Raw genomic sequence first — 18,176 nt, 5'->3', positions numbered from 1 at the left:
CCGTAAAAGGTGGAGATTCTAGAGGAATATCAAGCTATGAGACATTCGCTTCTAACCACCTTCCAGAAAGGTCAATCCTGAAGGGGATCTTGCCATCCAGCCTCGGATCATTCAAGAAACCCTGATTCCCTTCTCTCCTTTCCCCGGCCACGTTCGGGTTTCCTTTTGGTGACCTTCCTCCTTCCCTTCCCAATGACTTCAACAATAACCCATACCAAATCCAACATGGCTGCTGGCTGGAGTAACTTCCATGTGGGAAGGGACTGTGGCCATGTCAAATGGTCTCGCAACAATAAGCCTAAATTAACCGTCACTTCCGGCCAGACCGTCACCTTCGATGCCATTGATAGTAGCAACGGTCAGCTCACCTCGTCATCTGATGCGTCCGCTATCGGAAATCTAGATCTCGGCATCGCCAACCCCGTCTTCGGTCCGATCTATGTCGAAGACGCTCAGCCCGGCGATGTCCTCAAAGTGGAGGTCTTGAACCTCGAGGTCTCCGACTGGGGATGGTCTGCCATCATCCCAGGCTTCGGTCTCCTGGCCGAGGACTACCCCGAGCCCGAGATCAAGATCTGGTCTTTAGACCGAGAGAAGGGCTACGCGCGGTTCAAGAACGTGCAGATTCCTCTCCGTCCGTTCTTAGGCTGCATGGGTCTCGCTCCCGGTGACGATTCGGAACTATCGACGGTTCCCCCAACCCACCATGGCGGCAACATGGACTGCCGCGAACTCGGTGTCGGCTCGATCGTCTACCTCCCTGTTCAGACCGCTGGGGCCCTTTTCAGCTGTGGCGACGGCCATGCTGCTCAGGGTCACGGCGAAGTCTGTGGTACTGCCATCGAGACCCCCATCCGTGCAAGTCTGCGCTTCGAGCTGTGCAAGAACCAGCCTTGGCTTACCGCCCCCCAGTACCAGACCCCACCTCTCGCTCAAATACAGAATCAGATCCCAGATCTCGGGTCGTACGGCACGCTGGGCATTGCGCCCGATCTATTCGATGCCGCGAAGAATGCCACCCGCAGTTTCATCCAATGGCTTGTTGCAACCAAGGGACTCACGCGCAGTGAGGCCTATATGCTGGCCAGTGTTGCTGGGGACCTTAAGATTGCCGAAATCGTCAACGTCCCCAACTACGAGGTCTCGATGAGTATTCCTTTGGGTGTTTTCCATTAAGTCAGAAGTACGCCCGAGCCTTTCAGCATGCATTTCTTTGGATGGAATTACGAAACGACCTTCGGCTTGATACCCAAAGATGCCGAAACATCATGACCTGTGTATATATCATGACCATATTTACTTGAGCCTTTTCTTTTTTTTTTCATTTTGTTTGCAAAGCATGGCTCTATTAGCAGCTACCTTTATAATAAATCAAGCCCAACAATTCTCTCTATATCAGCTCATACCTCCTCTTGCTTCCCACCTTCGACTCGTAATGAAGTGAGAGAAACAGCGCTTGTGGTGGCGGACACTTGCCAGCGATCAGCCAGGATAATGAAAACACTCTACCAAGCCCAGTGTGAGAATTGAAAGCCAACTATGATTGGATGCACCTCCAAAGTAAACTGGAATAGTGCACTTTATTGAGCAAGCAAATGATCTATCAACTTGCAGCCCAGTTATGCTTCCCGTCACATGACACCGCGTGCGGGCGCGTCGCAGAACACCGGCAGACAAGCACCAGATCACCTCGGATCGCAACAATGACCGCGTGAACCATGGATCTCATCCTTGATGGGTTGAATTCTGCGCAGCGCCTGGCTGTAACATCGCCAGATCCCATCCTCCAGGTCCTGGCGCCTCCGGGGTCCGGCAAGACCAAGACCCTCACGGCACGCGTCGCGTATCTCCTCTCCCACCACGGGTACTTGCCTCAGGATGTCATCTGTTGTACGTTTACGATCAAAGCCAGCCGGGAGATGCGGGAGCGGCTCTCCAAATTGGTTGGTGAGCGTGTCCAGTCGCGGCTTATTCTGGGTACCTTTCATTCGATATGCCGGCGGTATCTTGTCAAGTATGGGTATCTGATCGGGTTGAAGAAGGGGTTCGGGATTGCGGACTCGGATGATACCCGGGCTATTCTGAGGGTAGGTTGGATACTGTTCGAAGCCTTCCTTTGCAAGGAAATGGTTGCTTCAGCGGGCCGCTAACTGGAGCACAGCGAATCATCAAACGGCTGAATGCCAGTATCGAAGTCAAGGCTGCCCAGGGCCGTATATCACGCCATAAAGCCCACGGGCTCGCGCCGGATGACCTTGCCGAGAGGGCTAAAGCGGAAGAAATGGAATTGGTCGATGTTTACCGCCAGTACGAATTGGCCCTTTCGGCGTCCAATCTCTTGGACTACGACGATCTGCTGCTGCGCTGTGCGCAACTGCTCAGAGAACACCCCAAATGCGTCTCCAACGTGCAGGCGGTTCTCGTGGATGAATTCCAAGACACCAATGTCATCCAATACGAGCTGATGAATCTCCTGGCGGCTCAAAACAGGCGCATCACTATCGTGGGGGATCCGGACCAGAGCATCTACGGGTTCAGGTCTGCGGAGATTCAGAACCTCAAGCGCATGCAAAAGCGATATTCTAATACGTCAGTGGTTCTCCTGGAATCGAATTATCGGTCCTCGGCCGCGATCTTGAATTCTGCCCAGGAGGTCATTGAGCAGGATACGACGAGGCCGGATAAGAAGTTGCAGGCAACTCATTCCTACGGTACAATGCCTGTCCTGCGAAAGCTACCTCATGCAAATGCAGAGGCGCAGTGGATGGTCATGGAGATTAAACGATGTGTGGCGATGACGGGCGGTGTTCTACGTATGTCTGACTTTGCAGTCTTGCTACGATCCGCGTCGCTCTCCACACGGATTGAATCAGCGTTCGGGCGGGCGGGGATCCCGTACAAGATGGTCGGAGGGCGAAAGTTCTTCGACCGGACTGAGGTCAAGACACTGTTGAATTATCTGCGCGTAGTAAGCCATTCAGAACACAACGATGCACTACTTGGCATCATCAATGTGCCGCCGCGAAGAATCGGCGAGGAGACAATCAAGCAGTTGACTGCAGGCGCTGAGAAAGCGAAGGTTCCACTATGGACATTCATGAAAGATGTCATCCAAGGGCGCCGCTCAACCGAAAAAAAGTTGCAGAAAGCCGCAGAGCAAGGGCTGTGCTCTCTGATGAGATTAATTGAAGCAGCCAAGCAAAAGCTGCAAGAGTGTGAGGATGCATCTGCTCCACGCGTCTTACTGGAGCATATCACGGAGGGTCTGTCATTCCAAGAGTACCTCATCAGAACGTATCCGCTGGACGAAGATGGTCGCTGGGCGAACGTCACCGAACTGATGGGCCAAGCTAGTGACGCTGCTGCGGCTACCGGAGACCCAGGTCAGGAGGAGGATCTTCCGGAGATTGAAGGCGTGGAGCAACAAAGAGCACACGCGGGAGAAGAGGCTTTATCACGATTCTTGGCAAACGTTGCTCTCGCAACTGAGGCGGCTAAACAGGACGAAGGGGAGGAGGCCGGCGAAACAGTCACTATTTCCACCATTCATGCCGCCAAAGGGTTAGAGTGGCCCGTTGTTTTTATCCCAGCGGTATACAATGGGAGTATCCCTCATTCGCGGGCAGAAGTAGTCGATGAAGAGCGGCGGCTTCTTTATGTGGCTATGACTCGTGCACAAGCCTTATTATACCTCAGCCTGCCACTACGGCAACCCCGAATGGGCGAAGGAGAGGACGCCTCAACGACACTCACACAATTCCTCACGCAAAAGCTGGTCAAGACTCGATTTCGACCATTAGGGCCTCAATTGCTTGAGAAGGTAGTCTACTCTATTGCGGATATCCTGCGCCGGCCGCGTCCGGCTCTCGAGGATATGTACAAGTCGTTAGAAACCCTTCCTTCGACCCTGGACGATCAATGGACCGCGGATGGCGAGGAAAGGCGTGAAGCAAACACGGAATGGAACACATTCACAGGGAATGACTCCTCTGACGAGCCAAATCCAAAGAGACGGCGTGCACGCAACAATCCACCCATGGCCACCACCTTCATGGCTGCGGGAAATGCGATGGCCAACACCAGTGCGTCCAACTTCATAGTCTCTACGACACTTTCTTCGGGCTTCACCTCCGCTCGTGACCTTGCGGCAACCGCGCCAGCTGACTCGGCACTCACGGCGGGGAGATCCCAGCTACCAGCTGACGCGAGGGCGCCACCGACAAAGGCGAAAAGCACTGACCGCAAAGACGGGCTTACGCAGGCCAATATCTCGAACTTTTTCGGGGGCTCGGGATTGTCGCAGAAGAGAGAGTCCCCGGTGGCCACGAGTCAAGGCCTAACCTGGCCAGCCCAACGGAGCCACCGGACGACTCCCCAGGCCCCTCCAGCCCCCAGTGCAGTCCCGCAGGCTCTCTCCTCTCACCGTCTCCCGCCACGCCCGCTTCACCCTACCCGGCCGCCTCTAGAACCGGCTGAGCCTAGCAATTACACGTGGATGGCGGCTCCATCGCGACCTGCCGTGAAACCCGCTCGAATGATGAGCCAGCGGCCGAGTGGAAACAGCGTAGCGGACGCAGGGACCGGGCCGGAAGTGAAACAGGGGAGCTCCACCGCTGGCGTCCAATCCGTGATGTTTCATAAGACCACTCTGGAGACCGTTCGTCAGCAAGCCCCGGCGTCGGGGCGACGGACGCTGGGCATCCGGCGGAGTATGAATGGATGGGAGGAGCGGATGAAGAAAGAGGGCGGTGGCCAAGTCCGTTGATGGTGCGACGGAGGGGGCGTTTCCGGAAGGGCAACAAGGCTTTGTGACTGGTTATACTTAGTATGCTATAATGCCCAATTGATACAGACCCGGCTTCCATTGTACACGTCTTGCGGGCTTCATTGTCTCTAAAGGGTGGAGCTTTGGAAAGGGGTTAACGGAGGAACAAACGGAGGTGTATTTTCGTCCTTTGACGCAGTCCTCTTTGTGGCAGGGTGCTTTGCCTGTGCCCCGTGGTTACGAGAAACTTAGGCTTCAGCCTTGAGCAGCAGGAATCTCGGTCTAGGAGGAGTGACGTACCCGGAAGGTCTCCTGGCGCTAAGGAAACACATTTCCTTCTCGGGGTATGAAGTGCATTGCATGAGCTATGTGTTATGCATCCAGTCAATTATCATACACATTTCCATTCCGGGCTCCGTCTGGACGTACGGAGTACTCAGGACAGGTACTTCGTTTTGAACAAGTATACTCCAGTCCTCCGAGCCGAGACAAGATGGACGGTCGTCACTTAGTTACGCCAGCCAAAACAGAGCTCTCCAAGACCCAGAACTTCCAGCAATAGTATCAAAGCCTATGAGACTGATGTACAAGGATCAACATTGATGAACGAGGATCGGGCGAGAGAGAAAGATCTGGACCAAAGTGGACCGGGAGGGGGGATAGACAGGGACTGGGATGTCGGTGAAGGGCCCCTGGATCATTGACATCACCAGGGCCAGACCCGAAGATCAGTCAACGCATCCCTGCTGGGGATCAGGACGATCATGATTGGATCCAGGACAGGGTAGGGGGCAACCCGAGCGGTGAGGCTGAGGAATCCTCGTTGAAACAATGACAAGAGCCCGCAAGGAAGTACGGGGAACAAAGCGCAAAGCGCCTTTCGCGTATACGCCTTACAAGCCACTTAGGTATGTGCCGATAGAGCACCGCACCCTTATTATTCCCGTGGTTTAGGGGGGCTAAACATGGAAAAGACATCCTCATATGGGCCCAGCCCGCCTATACTCGTAACTATTTATGGCCGGGAATGGCTGACTCATCATTATTGGGTCCACCTGTACGACCGGGCCCACTGCGTACGGTAATACGGGCACTGATTGGCTGCCCTGCCTTCTCGAGAGCCTCACACCCAATAATTGGCGTCTGCGCCCGTAATACCAGGCACCAGATACGTCAGGGGGACGATCCATTCCCGTGGAAGCTCATGAGCTCCCTGGCGACGATACGGTTCTCCGCGATGCGTACGCAGTAGATCAGATGCACGCTCAATTGGGAATGGCCCGGGGTATACAAAAAGGGCCGTCCTGCTTCACTTCGAGCTATAATACTCCCATATTCTGGATCAGTCTTTTCTTCCTCCCCATCACATCATCACTCTCATCACTTCGGATTACTTCAGTGCCATCATTTATAGATCGCGCTCGCAGTTCAACACTGTGATACTTCTGGCAGCTATCAAGGCATCAGCCCCAGAACACATCCGTCCCATCGATCTCTCACTACGAGCGCCACTGTATCGTCTCATCTCCCTCTTTTCTACACCTTCACAGTCTACGCCCATCATGCCTCACAAGATCACCAATGACTCCAATTCCACTCTGGCCAGCGGAGGGAGTAATAACGACCAGGTCGTGGCCACTGAAGTACGAGGTATGACGATCTACCAGCCTGGTGCTGTTGGCACCCTTTTCCATCCAATCTCAGCCATCCACGATTCTCCTCCCCCAGACTTTCCCCATCTTCTCCCTTCCTTCTCCCCGAATCGATCTCCAGATGCAGGCCGGCTAATGCAGATGTGTCCCCGTTAGTTGCCAATCCCGTCCGCAAGCCTCCGGTTATAATCCACAATAAGGGCGGCCAGATCTACGACGAGACCCGGCCATCGGACTGGGACAAACAACGTTGGAAGTAATTCCGCGCAGGTCCCAGTCGCAGCAGCACAGCCAGTTCGTCCCGTCTAGGCGGGTTTGGGCAGGGGGTCGTGGTCGTTTGTGATCCTGTCCCAGCCCCGGTTTCTTTTTCGCCTTTTGTTCTTTGACCTTTTTTTGGTTTTTTTTTTTTGGGGTCCTTTTCGTCCTATACGGGTTATCCGCGCGGCTTGCCCGGCTCTCTCCCTCCAGGTGACCTACGAAAAGGGAAGAGGCGCCACCGGCTTCAACCAAAGTGAGGCGGTGATCGGCCTGGAAAACAGAAGCTAAGATGGAATCGAGATTAGGGGGGAGTGGGTTTGTCCAATGGTTTTCATCGCGATGGAAAGTTACGCGAGAGATCCAGTTGACCCTATCTCTCTCTCTGTCCCTTTCCACTTTCGTGTTCTCTGGTTCCGACTCCAGTCCAGAGAAAAGGGATGGGGCGTTGTCTTTCGTCACCGCTTCACGAGGATCACCCCTGACCCAATCCGGCTAGGCGGAAATCGGGTTCTGGCCCTTTCGACGAACTCGTGCTGTCTTTTTTTTTCTTTTTTCTTTTCTTGTGCTTTTGCGAGACCTTTTTTTGGTTGTCGGCTTGGGAGCTGGTCCGTCATTGCCAATCGGATGATCAAGCTCTGTCCTCGCTGAACTACTTGCTGCTGTCTCTGGGATTTTCCTGCCCCGGATTTTGGGGAAGCTTTGGGCACTGGGGGAAAGAAAGGGGGTCCACTTGGCCCCCCTGCTTCTTTTACCCTCTTGCTCTGGGCTTTCTGCGCCATTGTATCATTATCTGCGGAGTTTTTTCGGGCTGGCGTCCTCTCGGTCTGGTTTTTTTTTTTTCGCCTCTCTGTTCTACCATTTTGGCCTTAGGTCTTTTGACTTTGGCCGCATTCGTTTTTGTTCCATCCTGGACCCTCTTATCTCTGGACTCGTGAGCGTGACAAGATTGCCCTGTCCGTTCTAGTCTTCTCTTCCTCTTTCCCTCCTGATCTTCATTACGTCTCCCTCTCCATTTACCCATTTACCCTCTCCTGTTGGCTCCCCGGCGGTTTACGCCCTCAGAGAGTTACACGTGTCACATTATTCTATTTCTACACCCCCAGTCCGGAGTACTGCAGGGCGTATGTCTGAGCGCTCTTGTGTCGAGACCTCTGACCTGTCCTTTCACGTTTGATTCGTTTCTGTTTTTCGTTTCTTTTTTTTCCGCCTGCTGAAGGCTCTGCATAGCGTGGGATTGGGTTCTGGGCACTTACAATGAGCGAACATTTCTGTATTTTGGACCGTGTGTCAACTTATCTCGAGCCTCTCTCGACTTGAACTGGAACAATGTAATACGGCCTTCGGCCATGAACTATATGCTGTTTATCTTTCTCCTGTACGGGGCAGACCCAGTGCGGAGACGAGGCTTGCCGGGGCTGATTGGCTGGAGGTCAGATGACCCGTGGTTGGCTTTCATTCCAGGCCCACCGGCCTTGAGCTAAATTGATGAGCTCCAATTTGAGCGGTTTGATTGCCAAGGTTAGGAAGGATTCTGCGGGTCTTTTCAAGCCATAGTGACGTGCTTTCCCCCCTTTCGGCTCAACATTCTGGGCGTACTAAGTCGGTAACTTGGGAACCGTGGGACTAGTAAAATGTAATGTGCGTTCCCTCAGCCTCGGAACCGTCACTCTTATTATACTGTGGACTTGCATTCTATCCCATTTCGGAACGGTAGCTATTCTCATCTCTTTCAATTTTTGGCGGACGCTCGAAGAACCGCTAGGAATAGAGTTTCCAAAAGTCTCCGTTGCGAACACTAGCAGGAGCTGGTGTGGAGCCCCCCCATCGTGGAAATATATCGGGGCCGGAGCTCCAACGTGAACTGGGCCCAACCGGGACCGCCCTTGGATTCTCGAGTTCCCGTCTAACGTCTGCCGGGCACACTGCCAACTACCAGTGGATAGCAAGAGCAGTGAAAAGGATGGAAAACAATTGACTACCATGGGGAGAAATCAAATGGCCGTAAAAAGGCGGGCGTAAAGGTGGCCCCGGGGGTGAATTCCCGTTTCTTCCTTACCATGTCAATATCGTGTGCCCGCGAGACAAGCCACATAGATTGGAAAGTGATAGACACCCTCCTTCATTACACCGGGCTACAGCGAATATCGGGTGTGTTCGACAGCGTAAAGTCTACGGGACGTAGGACGTATATAGAATACCAGCTACGGCAACCTACAAAGTCAAAAAGGTAAAAAGGTCCACTGCAATGGATATCATTCGTGGGCTATGTGGCACTCTTACATCCACATAGAAAGAATAACAGACAGCACCCGCCTCCGCGGTCCGAAGACCGAGGAGAGACGGGCCATGTTCAAGCTAGGTACACAAAGGGGGGGGGCAAAAAGGGATCGGGCGGTTGTGTCAATCTTAGGTCGGAAGACCTTTAACCCCAGGAGACCGCAACATTGTTTTTTGCAGGTTTTCTCTCTTTTTTTGCTTTTTTTGTGGCCTATGACCTACCAAGCCCTGGAAAAAGGTGATCCCAGAAGCATGGTAGCCCGCCTAGTTGCACAAAGTAAAGAAAAGGACAATTTCAGCGAGGCGGGAAGGCTAGACACATTAAAGGCTTTTCTGTTTTTATCAAGGGCTGTGGGGGGATGGATTCGAAGCAGCCGAGCTGCGAAATGATCGTCGAGGGTAGGTGGTTGATGCAAACGCGCAGCGCCAACAGGCGCGCAGCTCAAGAAGAATGCTGCCAAGGGGACATTTTTATTTGTTGCCCCAGACAGAAAGAAGTGAAGAGTGATTGGGGAGAAACAACTCAAATGCAAATAGAACTCAGGGTGGTAACAGTCAATCAAGGCTCGCTCTTGCAATGCTATGTGAATAAAATCGAATCAAAAAATGCAGGTGATATCCCAAGACAATGGGAACAATACAAAGGAAGGGTATGCAGTTTTTGGAACAAACAAGAAGAAGATGGCTGGTCTCGACTCCGGTTCTGTAGACCGAATCCGAATGCAAAGCGTAGGGGGAGGCGAAGGGGAGATGGTGAGGTCAGGATCGAGTGATTATGGCACAGGGACGGCGAAGAAGCGCATGGAAAGATTAGGGTGTCGTATTAAGATCGAACCAAGGCGAAAGCAGATGCTCCTTCGAATGAATCAAACGAACAGAACGAAAGAGGTGCACCGTAGAATTATGTGCAAGACTCCATAAAACACTTTTTGAGGAGACAAGGTTCTTCCGTTGGGCCGTAGCAGGAAAATTTTCCTGGATTTTGTTTTTTTTTACATCGCACCAGCATAGCTGGGTTCAACCACCATTGGCGCTGGGGGGTATTGCTGCATTGCCTGTGACTGAGACATGTACATCACCTCCTGTTGTTGGTAGACATCAGTTGGCACATACTGCATCTCGGACGATGGGCAGGCGACGGCGAGCAACCACTCATGGCCGGGTGATTGGCTACATGGGGTGCAATGTAAGCTGCATTCTCGGGTGTGATCGGCGGAGTCAGGTATCCATGCGCAACAGCTGTCAACTGCGACTTCTGAGGGGTAGCAAGGCCCATCTCCCCGGCATAGGGCTTCGACTCCACGGGAGTCTCGACCGGCGGGGTAGAACGAGAATAGCTGGCCAGAGAAGCTTGGCGGTTGAGGAAGTGCTCCAGCACCTTGGAGACCCGCGAGTAGTGAGCCGAGGCATACTTCCGGGCAACGACAGTGGATGGCTGATGGAGTTGTTGGGACAAGCCAACAAGAGTCATCGAGTCATACTGAGAAGCCCAGTGAGTGTGGCGTGGCTGAGGGCGGTTCAGGATGCAACGAGAGAGCGCCAGGGCGGCCCGAGCGAGTTCGGACGACGGCTTAGACACGAAGTCACGGTGGAACAGAGCAATCTCAAGGATGTAGAGAGCCATGTGTTCCACCTCCGGGTCGTAGATCTCGTCCAGGACAGCGATCTGGAGGAAACTATCCACAGTCGGGTGGCCGATGGTCCAGCCAAGGGTCTGCAGGACGTGCCACTCCATTTGGATGAACATGTCGTCATCGTAGAGGGAGCAGCACATCGATTTGAGCTCCTTGACGGTAGGCACCCGATCCTTCTTGTCGTTATACTTCGCGGCAATGAGGAGAGCTGCGCAGCCGACCAACTGGTAGTGTCGCTTGTACACAACACGCTTGGAGCAGTAGCGATCCAACAGGTTGATGGCAAGAAACAATGTTGATGGAAGGAGCTGGAAAGCTGTGTGAGCCTCAATGAGGAAGTCAAGAAGGTAAGGTCGCATGAACCACTGGATCTCTGTTTGGATATCAATCGATTCGACGTCCGGAAGCGTTTGGCCCTGAACGAAGTAGATTAATAAATGTAGCCCCCGAATGAAGGAGGGAGTACTGTCTTACATCCATTTCCAGCATGTGGCTCAGAACATCATCCCGAAGTTCATCGCTGGTGAGCCTGGACAGCTGATCCGCGATAGCATATTGCCGTTCACGAGCAACAAGCTTATCGTGCTCCTGTTTGGCTTGCTTCTCGGCACGCTGGCGGTAGTCATCTTCGATGAAGAAGGTATCACAGGGCTGGAAGCCGGAACGAGGACGAAGGTAATCCATGGTGGCGGGAACTCGAATTGACCGTAAAAAGGGATGGGGGCGAGGTGATTAGCTTTGCTGAAGAGAGGATGAGCCTGAATGAGCGAGTTCAGGCAACGACGGGTATTAAGAGAATGACAGTCGTCAAGTTAGACGTAGTTGTTCAAATGAATGACTGGAAAGTAGTTGGATGAATTAATGAATGGACCAGCGTCGAGACAATAGTCTTTGCTGAAGAGAAGACGAGCCGAAGGCCGGGAGGAAATCTTCAATAGTGAGAGCTGTTGGAAGGAATTAAAGGATTAGTGATGACCGTCGACAATATTAAGATTAGAATTAACGTAAAGAAGGATGGCAAGCAGATGTTGTCAATGAGGGAATGGGGGTGGGAAAGAAAATGTGAAGGTGCAAAGGATGGAAGGCATTTGATATCAAGAACCGGTCAAAGGGTGGGCAACTCCTTCGGAGAATACTGACCCAGATAACAAAGCCTTCGGCAGAGGGTATGGTGGAACCCTTACCGTGATGGCGCTGGCATCTAGGCTAGGCAAGCACGCAGGAATGATCCGTTGAATTAAGATTCTGTAGGATACCAGACGGAGAGATGGAGCACGAGCGAACGTCTTCACCCCTAGGCCTGGATAGTCTGCGGAATGTGGAGGTGCAGAGCACAAGACAATCCTATGCAGGGGGGCCACCACGATCGTCAGGGGGAGGGAGGATATGCAACAAGAATGACAGACACATACACTTCACGAGTTAACGTGTTCGAAAAGAACCTCCAGGTGATTGGAAAGAGAAAGTCGAGGGAGACAGGTCGTTCAACGACAATCAGTGTTCATCCACATGAAAATGCAAATTGACACAAGAAGTCACTTAGTAGAGCCGCTTCTGTACCAGATGACGATTAGCATCAGATCAAGCAATCGCACTAGTCGCCCAGAAGGGGAAAAAGGCATTATTAGCGGCACAAGGTATGTGTTGCCCAGGTGTTGCTCATCCCCAGTTCTCGGTATGTACGGAACACAGGATAGTGACGACCCCTTGATTTGAACCTTTCGTGCGGATAGGAGCCTTCACCACCGTTTGAATAAAACCCTGGGGTTCCCTTGTGAGGAGACATGGACATTGGGGATCCTGGAGGAAAAATGCATTCCGCAACACTTCCCACCAGACTATAATTTCCCCTTTATGCCACTCTTTTTCCTTCCCAAGGCCCCCAGAGTCAAATTCAACCGGGCCTGTACGGCTCTTACCAAACGCCTACTGCATATTTCGGCAGATTGCACAGTATGGTGAAGATATCGCAAGTTGGTATATGAAGACCATCAACATTGCCCGGTCTGTCCGCACAAGTCCCAATTCTGCCCAAGACCCAGAATTCCCATCTCTGTTGGATAGTCAAGAGAGGACTGTGGCCCCATGAACATCCCAGTCACTTCCTTGAACACAATTCGAGAGGGTCTGATATACCGGGGACGTCGGCGGGTTTCGTGAAGCCCCGGACCTGGACAAAGCACACTGCGCCTTGAAAATTTCAATATTCCACTTACCCACAATAGCAATCTCTGAACCCAATCAGGAACTGAAAACACAAAGTTCTCGTATCATCCGAAGGAAATCCGAAATGATGTCCCAACACTGTTGCTCGTCTAACCGGCAGGAGCAGAATCAGGAGGGGATTCGTCGAGGGGGACCGTGGATCAGGAGGGCACCGCGGGACAAGACGAAGGGGGGTCGCCGTTTGAGTTAACAAACGTCGAAAACCGGGAGGATCGTCAAAATCGAGGAGGGGATTCGACTCGACTGGAGGTCTAGTGCAGCGAACTGAGATGAACGGGGATTCTTCTCAGTCTGTCAGACCAGACTCCGTGCTCTCCACTAATTGGCAAGGGGAGGGAGAAAGGATGAAGAAAAGGGTATAGAAGAAGAGAAGGGGAGAGGGAGGGAGGTACAAGGAGGAGGAATTTGAATCTCTCTCCAGGCGGGTGTGGGAAAGAAAAGAAGGATTGAGCTGAGACAAAAGACACGAAGATACAGCTTAGCTGTGCGGTACCGTCATGACGAGGTTGCTGGTGGAGGCTGAACGGGGTGGAGTTGCGCTGGTACGTATCCCTCGTACGCAGCGTACAGCCCGTCCGGAAGCCCCGTATTGCTGGCGGTTTTGGTTATGACCCTGTATGTTCCAACTGCGTCTCCCCCCCTAATTTACTGCAGCGGATGCCACCTCCTCTGCGGTGCCTCCCCGTATTACCCGCGTAATTCCCTTTCGTAAGGAGGCGGGGGTCAATTTCGGCTCTGGCCCTGCAAGGACGATGCACAGTGCGTCGCAAGACTCAAGTGGTTTGAAACCGTCTTGAAGCATTGTCCCAGTACTGCTTGCATTGGTGGTCTAAGGAAAAAAAAAATAAAAATGAGGGGGCGCTTGCTAATAATCCCTACCTACCTCTAATTTAATTGATTTCACCCTCTGAGCTTGGGATGAGCAAGCCATAGGCATTGAAATTCGCGAAATATCCTCGTAGTTGTTCTTCGTCCCTGGGGCCTGTATTGATTACATACAAGGTACGGTTTACGCCGGGCCTCCACTTCCAGCCCTCATCCATGGCTGAGCGTCGCCGACCGTTCCTCATATCCAGTCAGAAAGGTAGAAACCGATAGCTATAGTTCCACGCGTGGCTGTGATAACTGCCTCATATCTATGGCGTATTCAGCTGGGGTTGTTGATTATTTCCTTACCCTTCCACATTCCAAATCCCCCTTATCCTCGGCTTGAAGGAGGAAGCCTCAGGAGTTGTGGCCTGAGCCCTGAATGGTCCTTGCTCGCGTGGGAAACCGGGTCCATTACGCCCCCCCTGGTCAATCGTCGATGTATCTACTTGGCAAGGTTTGGATACCCTTGGAACCAGCCTTTCTCTTATCACTAGTTTGCAACGTGCGATGTCCAGCTATGACCCTGCCGTCCAGGTACCTCGAGCGAGGTACCGATAGTCGAAGTCTCCCTTCAATCACAGTTTCGACCGTCTGTCATTATGCTCCGCAGACGCTAGAGTATTTCGATCTACTAGGACCACTGAAAAGCAAGATTTAAGATTCTCGAAAATCGCCCAATATGGAACCTTCTCCTGTGGGACTGTTTCCTTTTTTTGTCGCCCGCCTCTAATTAATGTTGGATTATCACTTTCTTATCTAGGTCTTGGGCCTTGGAAACTTGCCCTGGCTTTCCGGTCCTGGGTCGAATGCATGCTACGAAGAAGCCCTACTGTTCAATAGTAGGCGGGATTAGCAGGTTTACCCGGAGCGGGTTGAACAGGTTTAGTATGTACTCCGTACCCAATGCATTGCATAGGGACACAAAAACACATTCGCGTAGATCTAGCTATGGCGCTCCTCTCGGAGTTCCAGCTCCCAGTAGCTTGAGACTGACTGCTCTTCGGTGTCCTGCAGGTCTGAAGAGAAGATCGCGAATCTGTCTTGATTGGTCTTAAAGGAGTCGTGGTCCTTGAAACGGCGGGAGTTCACTGAGGACCAGCATCATCCGGCCCCAGAAAGCTCCTGATCGACTTGGACCCGGGTATCAGTGCGAACTTTCTCCGGTTGGCTCGCCATCGCCCTTCTTGGGCTACTAGTGCAGCACCGGCGTGAATGGTTCACCACTCTAAGGCCTCCGATACGGTCGCGACCCCGGGGCTCCTGCGCGTTACGCCCGCTGACTGGCCCAGAGCCCAGGATTGCCCTGGCATTGACTTCATCGCGTCCCCCCCCAGGCCGCCTCCTTCAGCTGGTGCCCGCTTGGCCAGCCCACTTGCCTTGCGCTCCTCCAAATTGCTGGCCCGCAGCTATTTCACGCCTCTTGGTCCCGAGCCTCCCTGCTCTTGCAGGGAATCTCGCCTGCCTTTCCATGTGGGGGATTAGGTCTCGCCAAAGCAGGTTCTCTGGACCCAAGAAACCTACCCGGCCCACGTCCCCCGATCCATTTTCACGGAACTTGGTTCGATTGGGAAGCTCTGGTATCGCGTCTTGTCAGCTTGCGGATTGCGATTGCATTTTGCGTGGCTCGCTTCCCACGATCGCAGCCCGTCTCTGCCGCCCCAGTGAGACGCAACACGATCTCTTGATTTGTCCCCGGTTTCGCGACCCAGATAAGGTTTGTAAATGGCTAGATCGCCGGATACTTTTATCCATTTCTTCCCTCCCTTCTTCCCCTTTCCGGCCTTTCTGCCAGATCAACCTCGCACTGCATGTCTAGATCTCATGGCAAGGGCTGTCAGCCACACTTCCTCCTTAGGTTAAAAAAAAAATTAAAAAAAAAATTAAAAAAAAAATTAAAAATTAAAAAAGAAATAAAACTCGATAACCCGCCATAACAGGAAAGCAGACCTTTAGACGACTCTATCTCAGTGTACCCGTAGCCAAACTGAATAGATTGAGTTGCTGTCACTCCACACTCTCATGATGCAACATGGGTTGTACGGGGGGGGGTCCCCTTGCTTGCGTGCCCTAGCAGGCGCTCCTGTAGGGTCGCTGGAGGCTTAAACTTCAGCCACTCGTCGATTTTTCACTCCACATCGACTCTTGGGGCATCATGCTACTCGGCCGTTTTCCAAATGTGAGATCATTGCAACTGATTCATCGTAAATCCGATCTACAGCTCATGCCCGCCAACTCCCTCGTGGGTGATTTGTGCAGTATGGTGTCCCCCAACCGCCCCAGAACGCAGATCCAACGCGCGGGGGCGGTTCGCCTGTCTTGGACTTGCATTTCGGGCCTTGACACGTCTCCACTGACAAACGAAGAATCCGAGCCTCGTGTCCGAGGAGCGAAACGTCCCAAGTCCCTTTTTCTCTTATCGGCGAGCCATGATGAGCGGTGTCGGGCCTGTAATACGTACAACAACGTGCCGAAGTAAGGGACATCCCATAATTAGGAGAAATTTGAATGTCAAGGTAGATCACAAACATGCTCGGCCCATTGCAGATATGCTGGACTTACATTGAATGGCCTGAATCCTGTAACTATGACATGTCAGGGACTCGCAAAAGAAACAGAGACCATTTACTCTATTTTGGAGTCAAAGCGTCTCTCAGGATTGGTATTCGAAGCTTGAATCGTACGAGATGCGACTCGCCTTAAAGCACTGCATGTTCGAAATTGCGAGTCGCGTATGACTGTTCGCCTTCAAACGCGAACTTACATCAGCCCTTCCCTCGAAAGGCTGGGCATCATGCAGCGCGCCACGCCGATCAAGTTTCAGGGATCCGTTTCGAAGATACAAGTACTTCCGGCAGCTTCGTACAGATTCTGCTGCGCTTGCGACGTTTCTTAATGCGCGGTAGCCGAAACCTTGTACATTGCGGTCTTTGCCGTCTTCTTCATTCCTAGTACTACCTGAATTGATGGCGGGATTTATTGCTCCGTACGGAGACATGGGCATCGTGATCACCACTGGTCACGAAATTCCGTACCACCTGCCCCCTTGAAGCCTAATTCCCAGCATTGTCAATGCACAAAAAAGTACGGAGTAGAGACGCCTGACATGACTATTCTGTCGATCCATCGTAGCCATTGGATAGCGTTGTACTTTTGCAACCCTATCCAAATCGCGTAGTTTAAAGAAAAGGGGGAGGGATATCTCGGGGACTACGAGGCCGAGTATTATGTAGCAGGCACATCTTTATATGCAAGCGCAATACTTCGTACTCCGTACCTAATACTGATAATACGAGAAGGAAAAGCCTAGCAATAGCGGCCACGGTTCAGGCTATCCGGATGCCTTGGAAACTAGTACTGTTCGGTGCTGACTCCTTATGCGCCCACCCGGTTTCCAAGGTCGCAAGGGCCAGGTCCCCATTTAAGGGGCCGGCGACACGACCGTTTGGCGGACTCTGAGACGATAGCGTGCTATTTTTGATCTTCCATTTGATTCCCTCTCTTTCCGGGGTTTCAACTATCGGTCTCTTCTCCCTGCTACTGGGGATTTCTCATATATAGCGCGCATATCATCGCCGGGTCTGGAACGCTATGGGGCGCCTGGGATCTTCTTCCCTAGCTGGGTAATGGAGTGACAAATCCATCCCCAGCACCCCGATTTTCCGTGTTTTTCTACCTCCGTAAAGCCGTCAAAATATTAGCGATTCATATCTCCGGTCTTCAAATTCTGCGATGTAAATAACCATAGCTTTTTTTTCCCTGCCTACGTACTGGATGTTGGTGCTTGGACTAGTTTTTGCATTATCGGCAAACAGATCTCGCAGCCTGGGGTGAAAGCTTAATTTCGCAAGCGCAATGTCAAATGCAATGAATCCAAAGGGTCCTTTTCTAGGGATTGCTTTAATCTCCATTACAACACGTTGATTCGACGTTATGGATGGCTAACTTCTCCCATCTCCCCAGTCGAGCGAGCATAGATATGTGAGCCCTTGCGTTTGGTGGGTCAGGAACACCAAACACATCAGCCTTCCTAGGTAGGGTGAGGTATTCCCGCCGCTGCTCATTGGCTCTGCATCCTTTGCGTTCCACGGTAGTTCTTGATATGTTTCGCGGGGAATTTGATTCTATGAGAGTTCATTCGCCGGGTTCGGTACTGCTAGGTATGGATAAAATCCGTACCTCGATTCTCACCGACCAGGGCTAGTGCAAGGTACCTTTGCCAACTCTACTCCGTACAGCTCATTCAATTCTTCCTGCAGTTCGCTCATCATGACATACCGTTCCCTTGGCAGGTAAGGCTAATTGGTATATGCGAGTGGCAAGTATTAATGGGTTCCATACCTCGTATGCTGTTCTGTTACTGCAGTACGGTCGAAGCAGTGGATATGTACCCTGATACGCGGGTACAATTGAACCGGAAAGCAATTCGTTTACCAGTATTGTCTACGCCCCGAGACTTGTGATTGATCCACAATACTTCGTTCGTCCCGAGTCGTA

General features: G+C 52.2%; 7 protein-coding genes across 7 annotated transcripts; 5 read left to right on the top strand and 2 right to left on the bottom strand.

Annotated features, from left to right (window-relative positions):
- Positions 1–225: 225 nt before the first annotated feature.
- Positions 226–1,176, top strand: N7468_004071 (acetamidase/formamidase family protein; the record flags this gene model as incomplete). The annotated part of the gene is made up of 1 exon (XM_058473368.1): positions 226–1,176. The coding sequence occupies one exon, from the start codon at positions 226–228 to the stop codon at positions 1,174–1,176; it is 951 nt and encodes a 316-aa protein (XP_058332371.1).
- Positions 1,177–1,718: 542 nt separating this feature from the next.
- N7468_004070 (ATP-dependent helicase) lies at positions 1,719–4,765 on the top strand (the record flags this gene model as incomplete). Its single annotated transcript, XM_058473367.1, has 2 exons — positions 1,719–2,087; positions 2,162–4,765. 2 exons carry the CDS (start codon positions 1,719–1,721, stop codon positions 4,763–4,765), a joined length of 2,973 nt encoding a protein of 990 aa, XP_058332370.1.
- Positions 4,766–6,327: 1,562 nt separating this feature from the next.
- On the top strand, positions 6,328–6,677 carry N7468_004069 (uncharacterized protein; the record flags this gene model as incomplete). Its single annotated transcript, XM_058473366.1, has 2 exons — positions 6,328–6,415; positions 6,559–6,677. 2 exons carry the CDS (start codon positions 6,328–6,330, stop codon positions 6,675–6,677), a joined length of 207 nt encoding a protein of 68 aa, XP_058332369.1.
- Positions 6,678–9,944: 3,267 nt separating this feature from the next.
- N7468_004068 (uncharacterized protein) lies at positions 9,945–11,270 on the bottom strand (the record flags this gene model as incomplete). Its single annotated transcript, XM_058473365.1, has 3 exons — positions 9,945–10,103; positions 10,127–11,002; positions 11,061–11,270. The coding sequence occupies 3 exons, from the start codon at positions 11,268–11,270 to the stop codon at positions 9,945–9,947; spliced, it is 1,245 nt and encodes a 414-aa protein (XP_058332368.1).
- A 3,624-nt stretch (positions 11,271–14,894) lies between these two features.
- On the top strand, positions 14,895–15,164 carry N7468_004067 (uncharacterized protein; the record flags this gene model as incomplete). Its single annotated transcript, XM_058473364.1, has 1 exon — positions 14,895–15,164. The coding sequence occupies one exon, from the start codon at positions 14,895–14,897 to the stop codon at positions 15,162–15,164; it is 270 nt and encodes an 89-aa protein (XP_058332367.1).
- Positions 15,165–15,834: 670 nt separating this feature from the next.
- On the top strand, positions 15,835–16,158 carry N7468_004066 (uncharacterized protein; the record flags this gene model as incomplete). The annotated part of the gene is made up of 1 exon (XM_058473363.1): positions 15,835–16,158. The coding sequence occupies one exon, from the start codon at positions 15,835–15,837 to the stop codon at positions 16,156–16,158; it is 324 nt and encodes a 107-aa protein (XP_058332366.1).
- A 174-nt stretch (positions 16,159–16,332) lies between these two features.
- Positions 16,333–16,683, bottom strand: N7468_004065 (uncharacterized protein; the record flags this gene model as incomplete). The annotated part of the gene is made up of 1 exon (XM_058473362.1): positions 16,333–16,683. One exon carries the CDS (start codon positions 16,681–16,683, stop codon positions 16,333–16,335), a length of 351 nt encoding a protein of 116 aa, XP_058332365.1.
- Positions 16,684–18,176: the final 1,493 nt, after the last annotated feature.

The sequence above is a fragment of the Penicillium chermesinum genome (assembly GCF_028974085.1).
Source record: "Penicillium chermesinum strain IBT 19713 chromosome Unknown utg000003l:1.0-5111272.0:1.0-5115320.0, whole genome shotgun sequence".
Classification (NCBI taxonomy): Eukaryota; Fungi; Ascomycota; class Eurotiomycetes; order Eurotiales; family Aspergillaceae; genus Penicillium; species Penicillium chermesinum.
The sequence above is the reverse complement of the archived record's forward strand: the minus strand, read 5'-3'. Positions and strand labels throughout refer to the sequence as shown.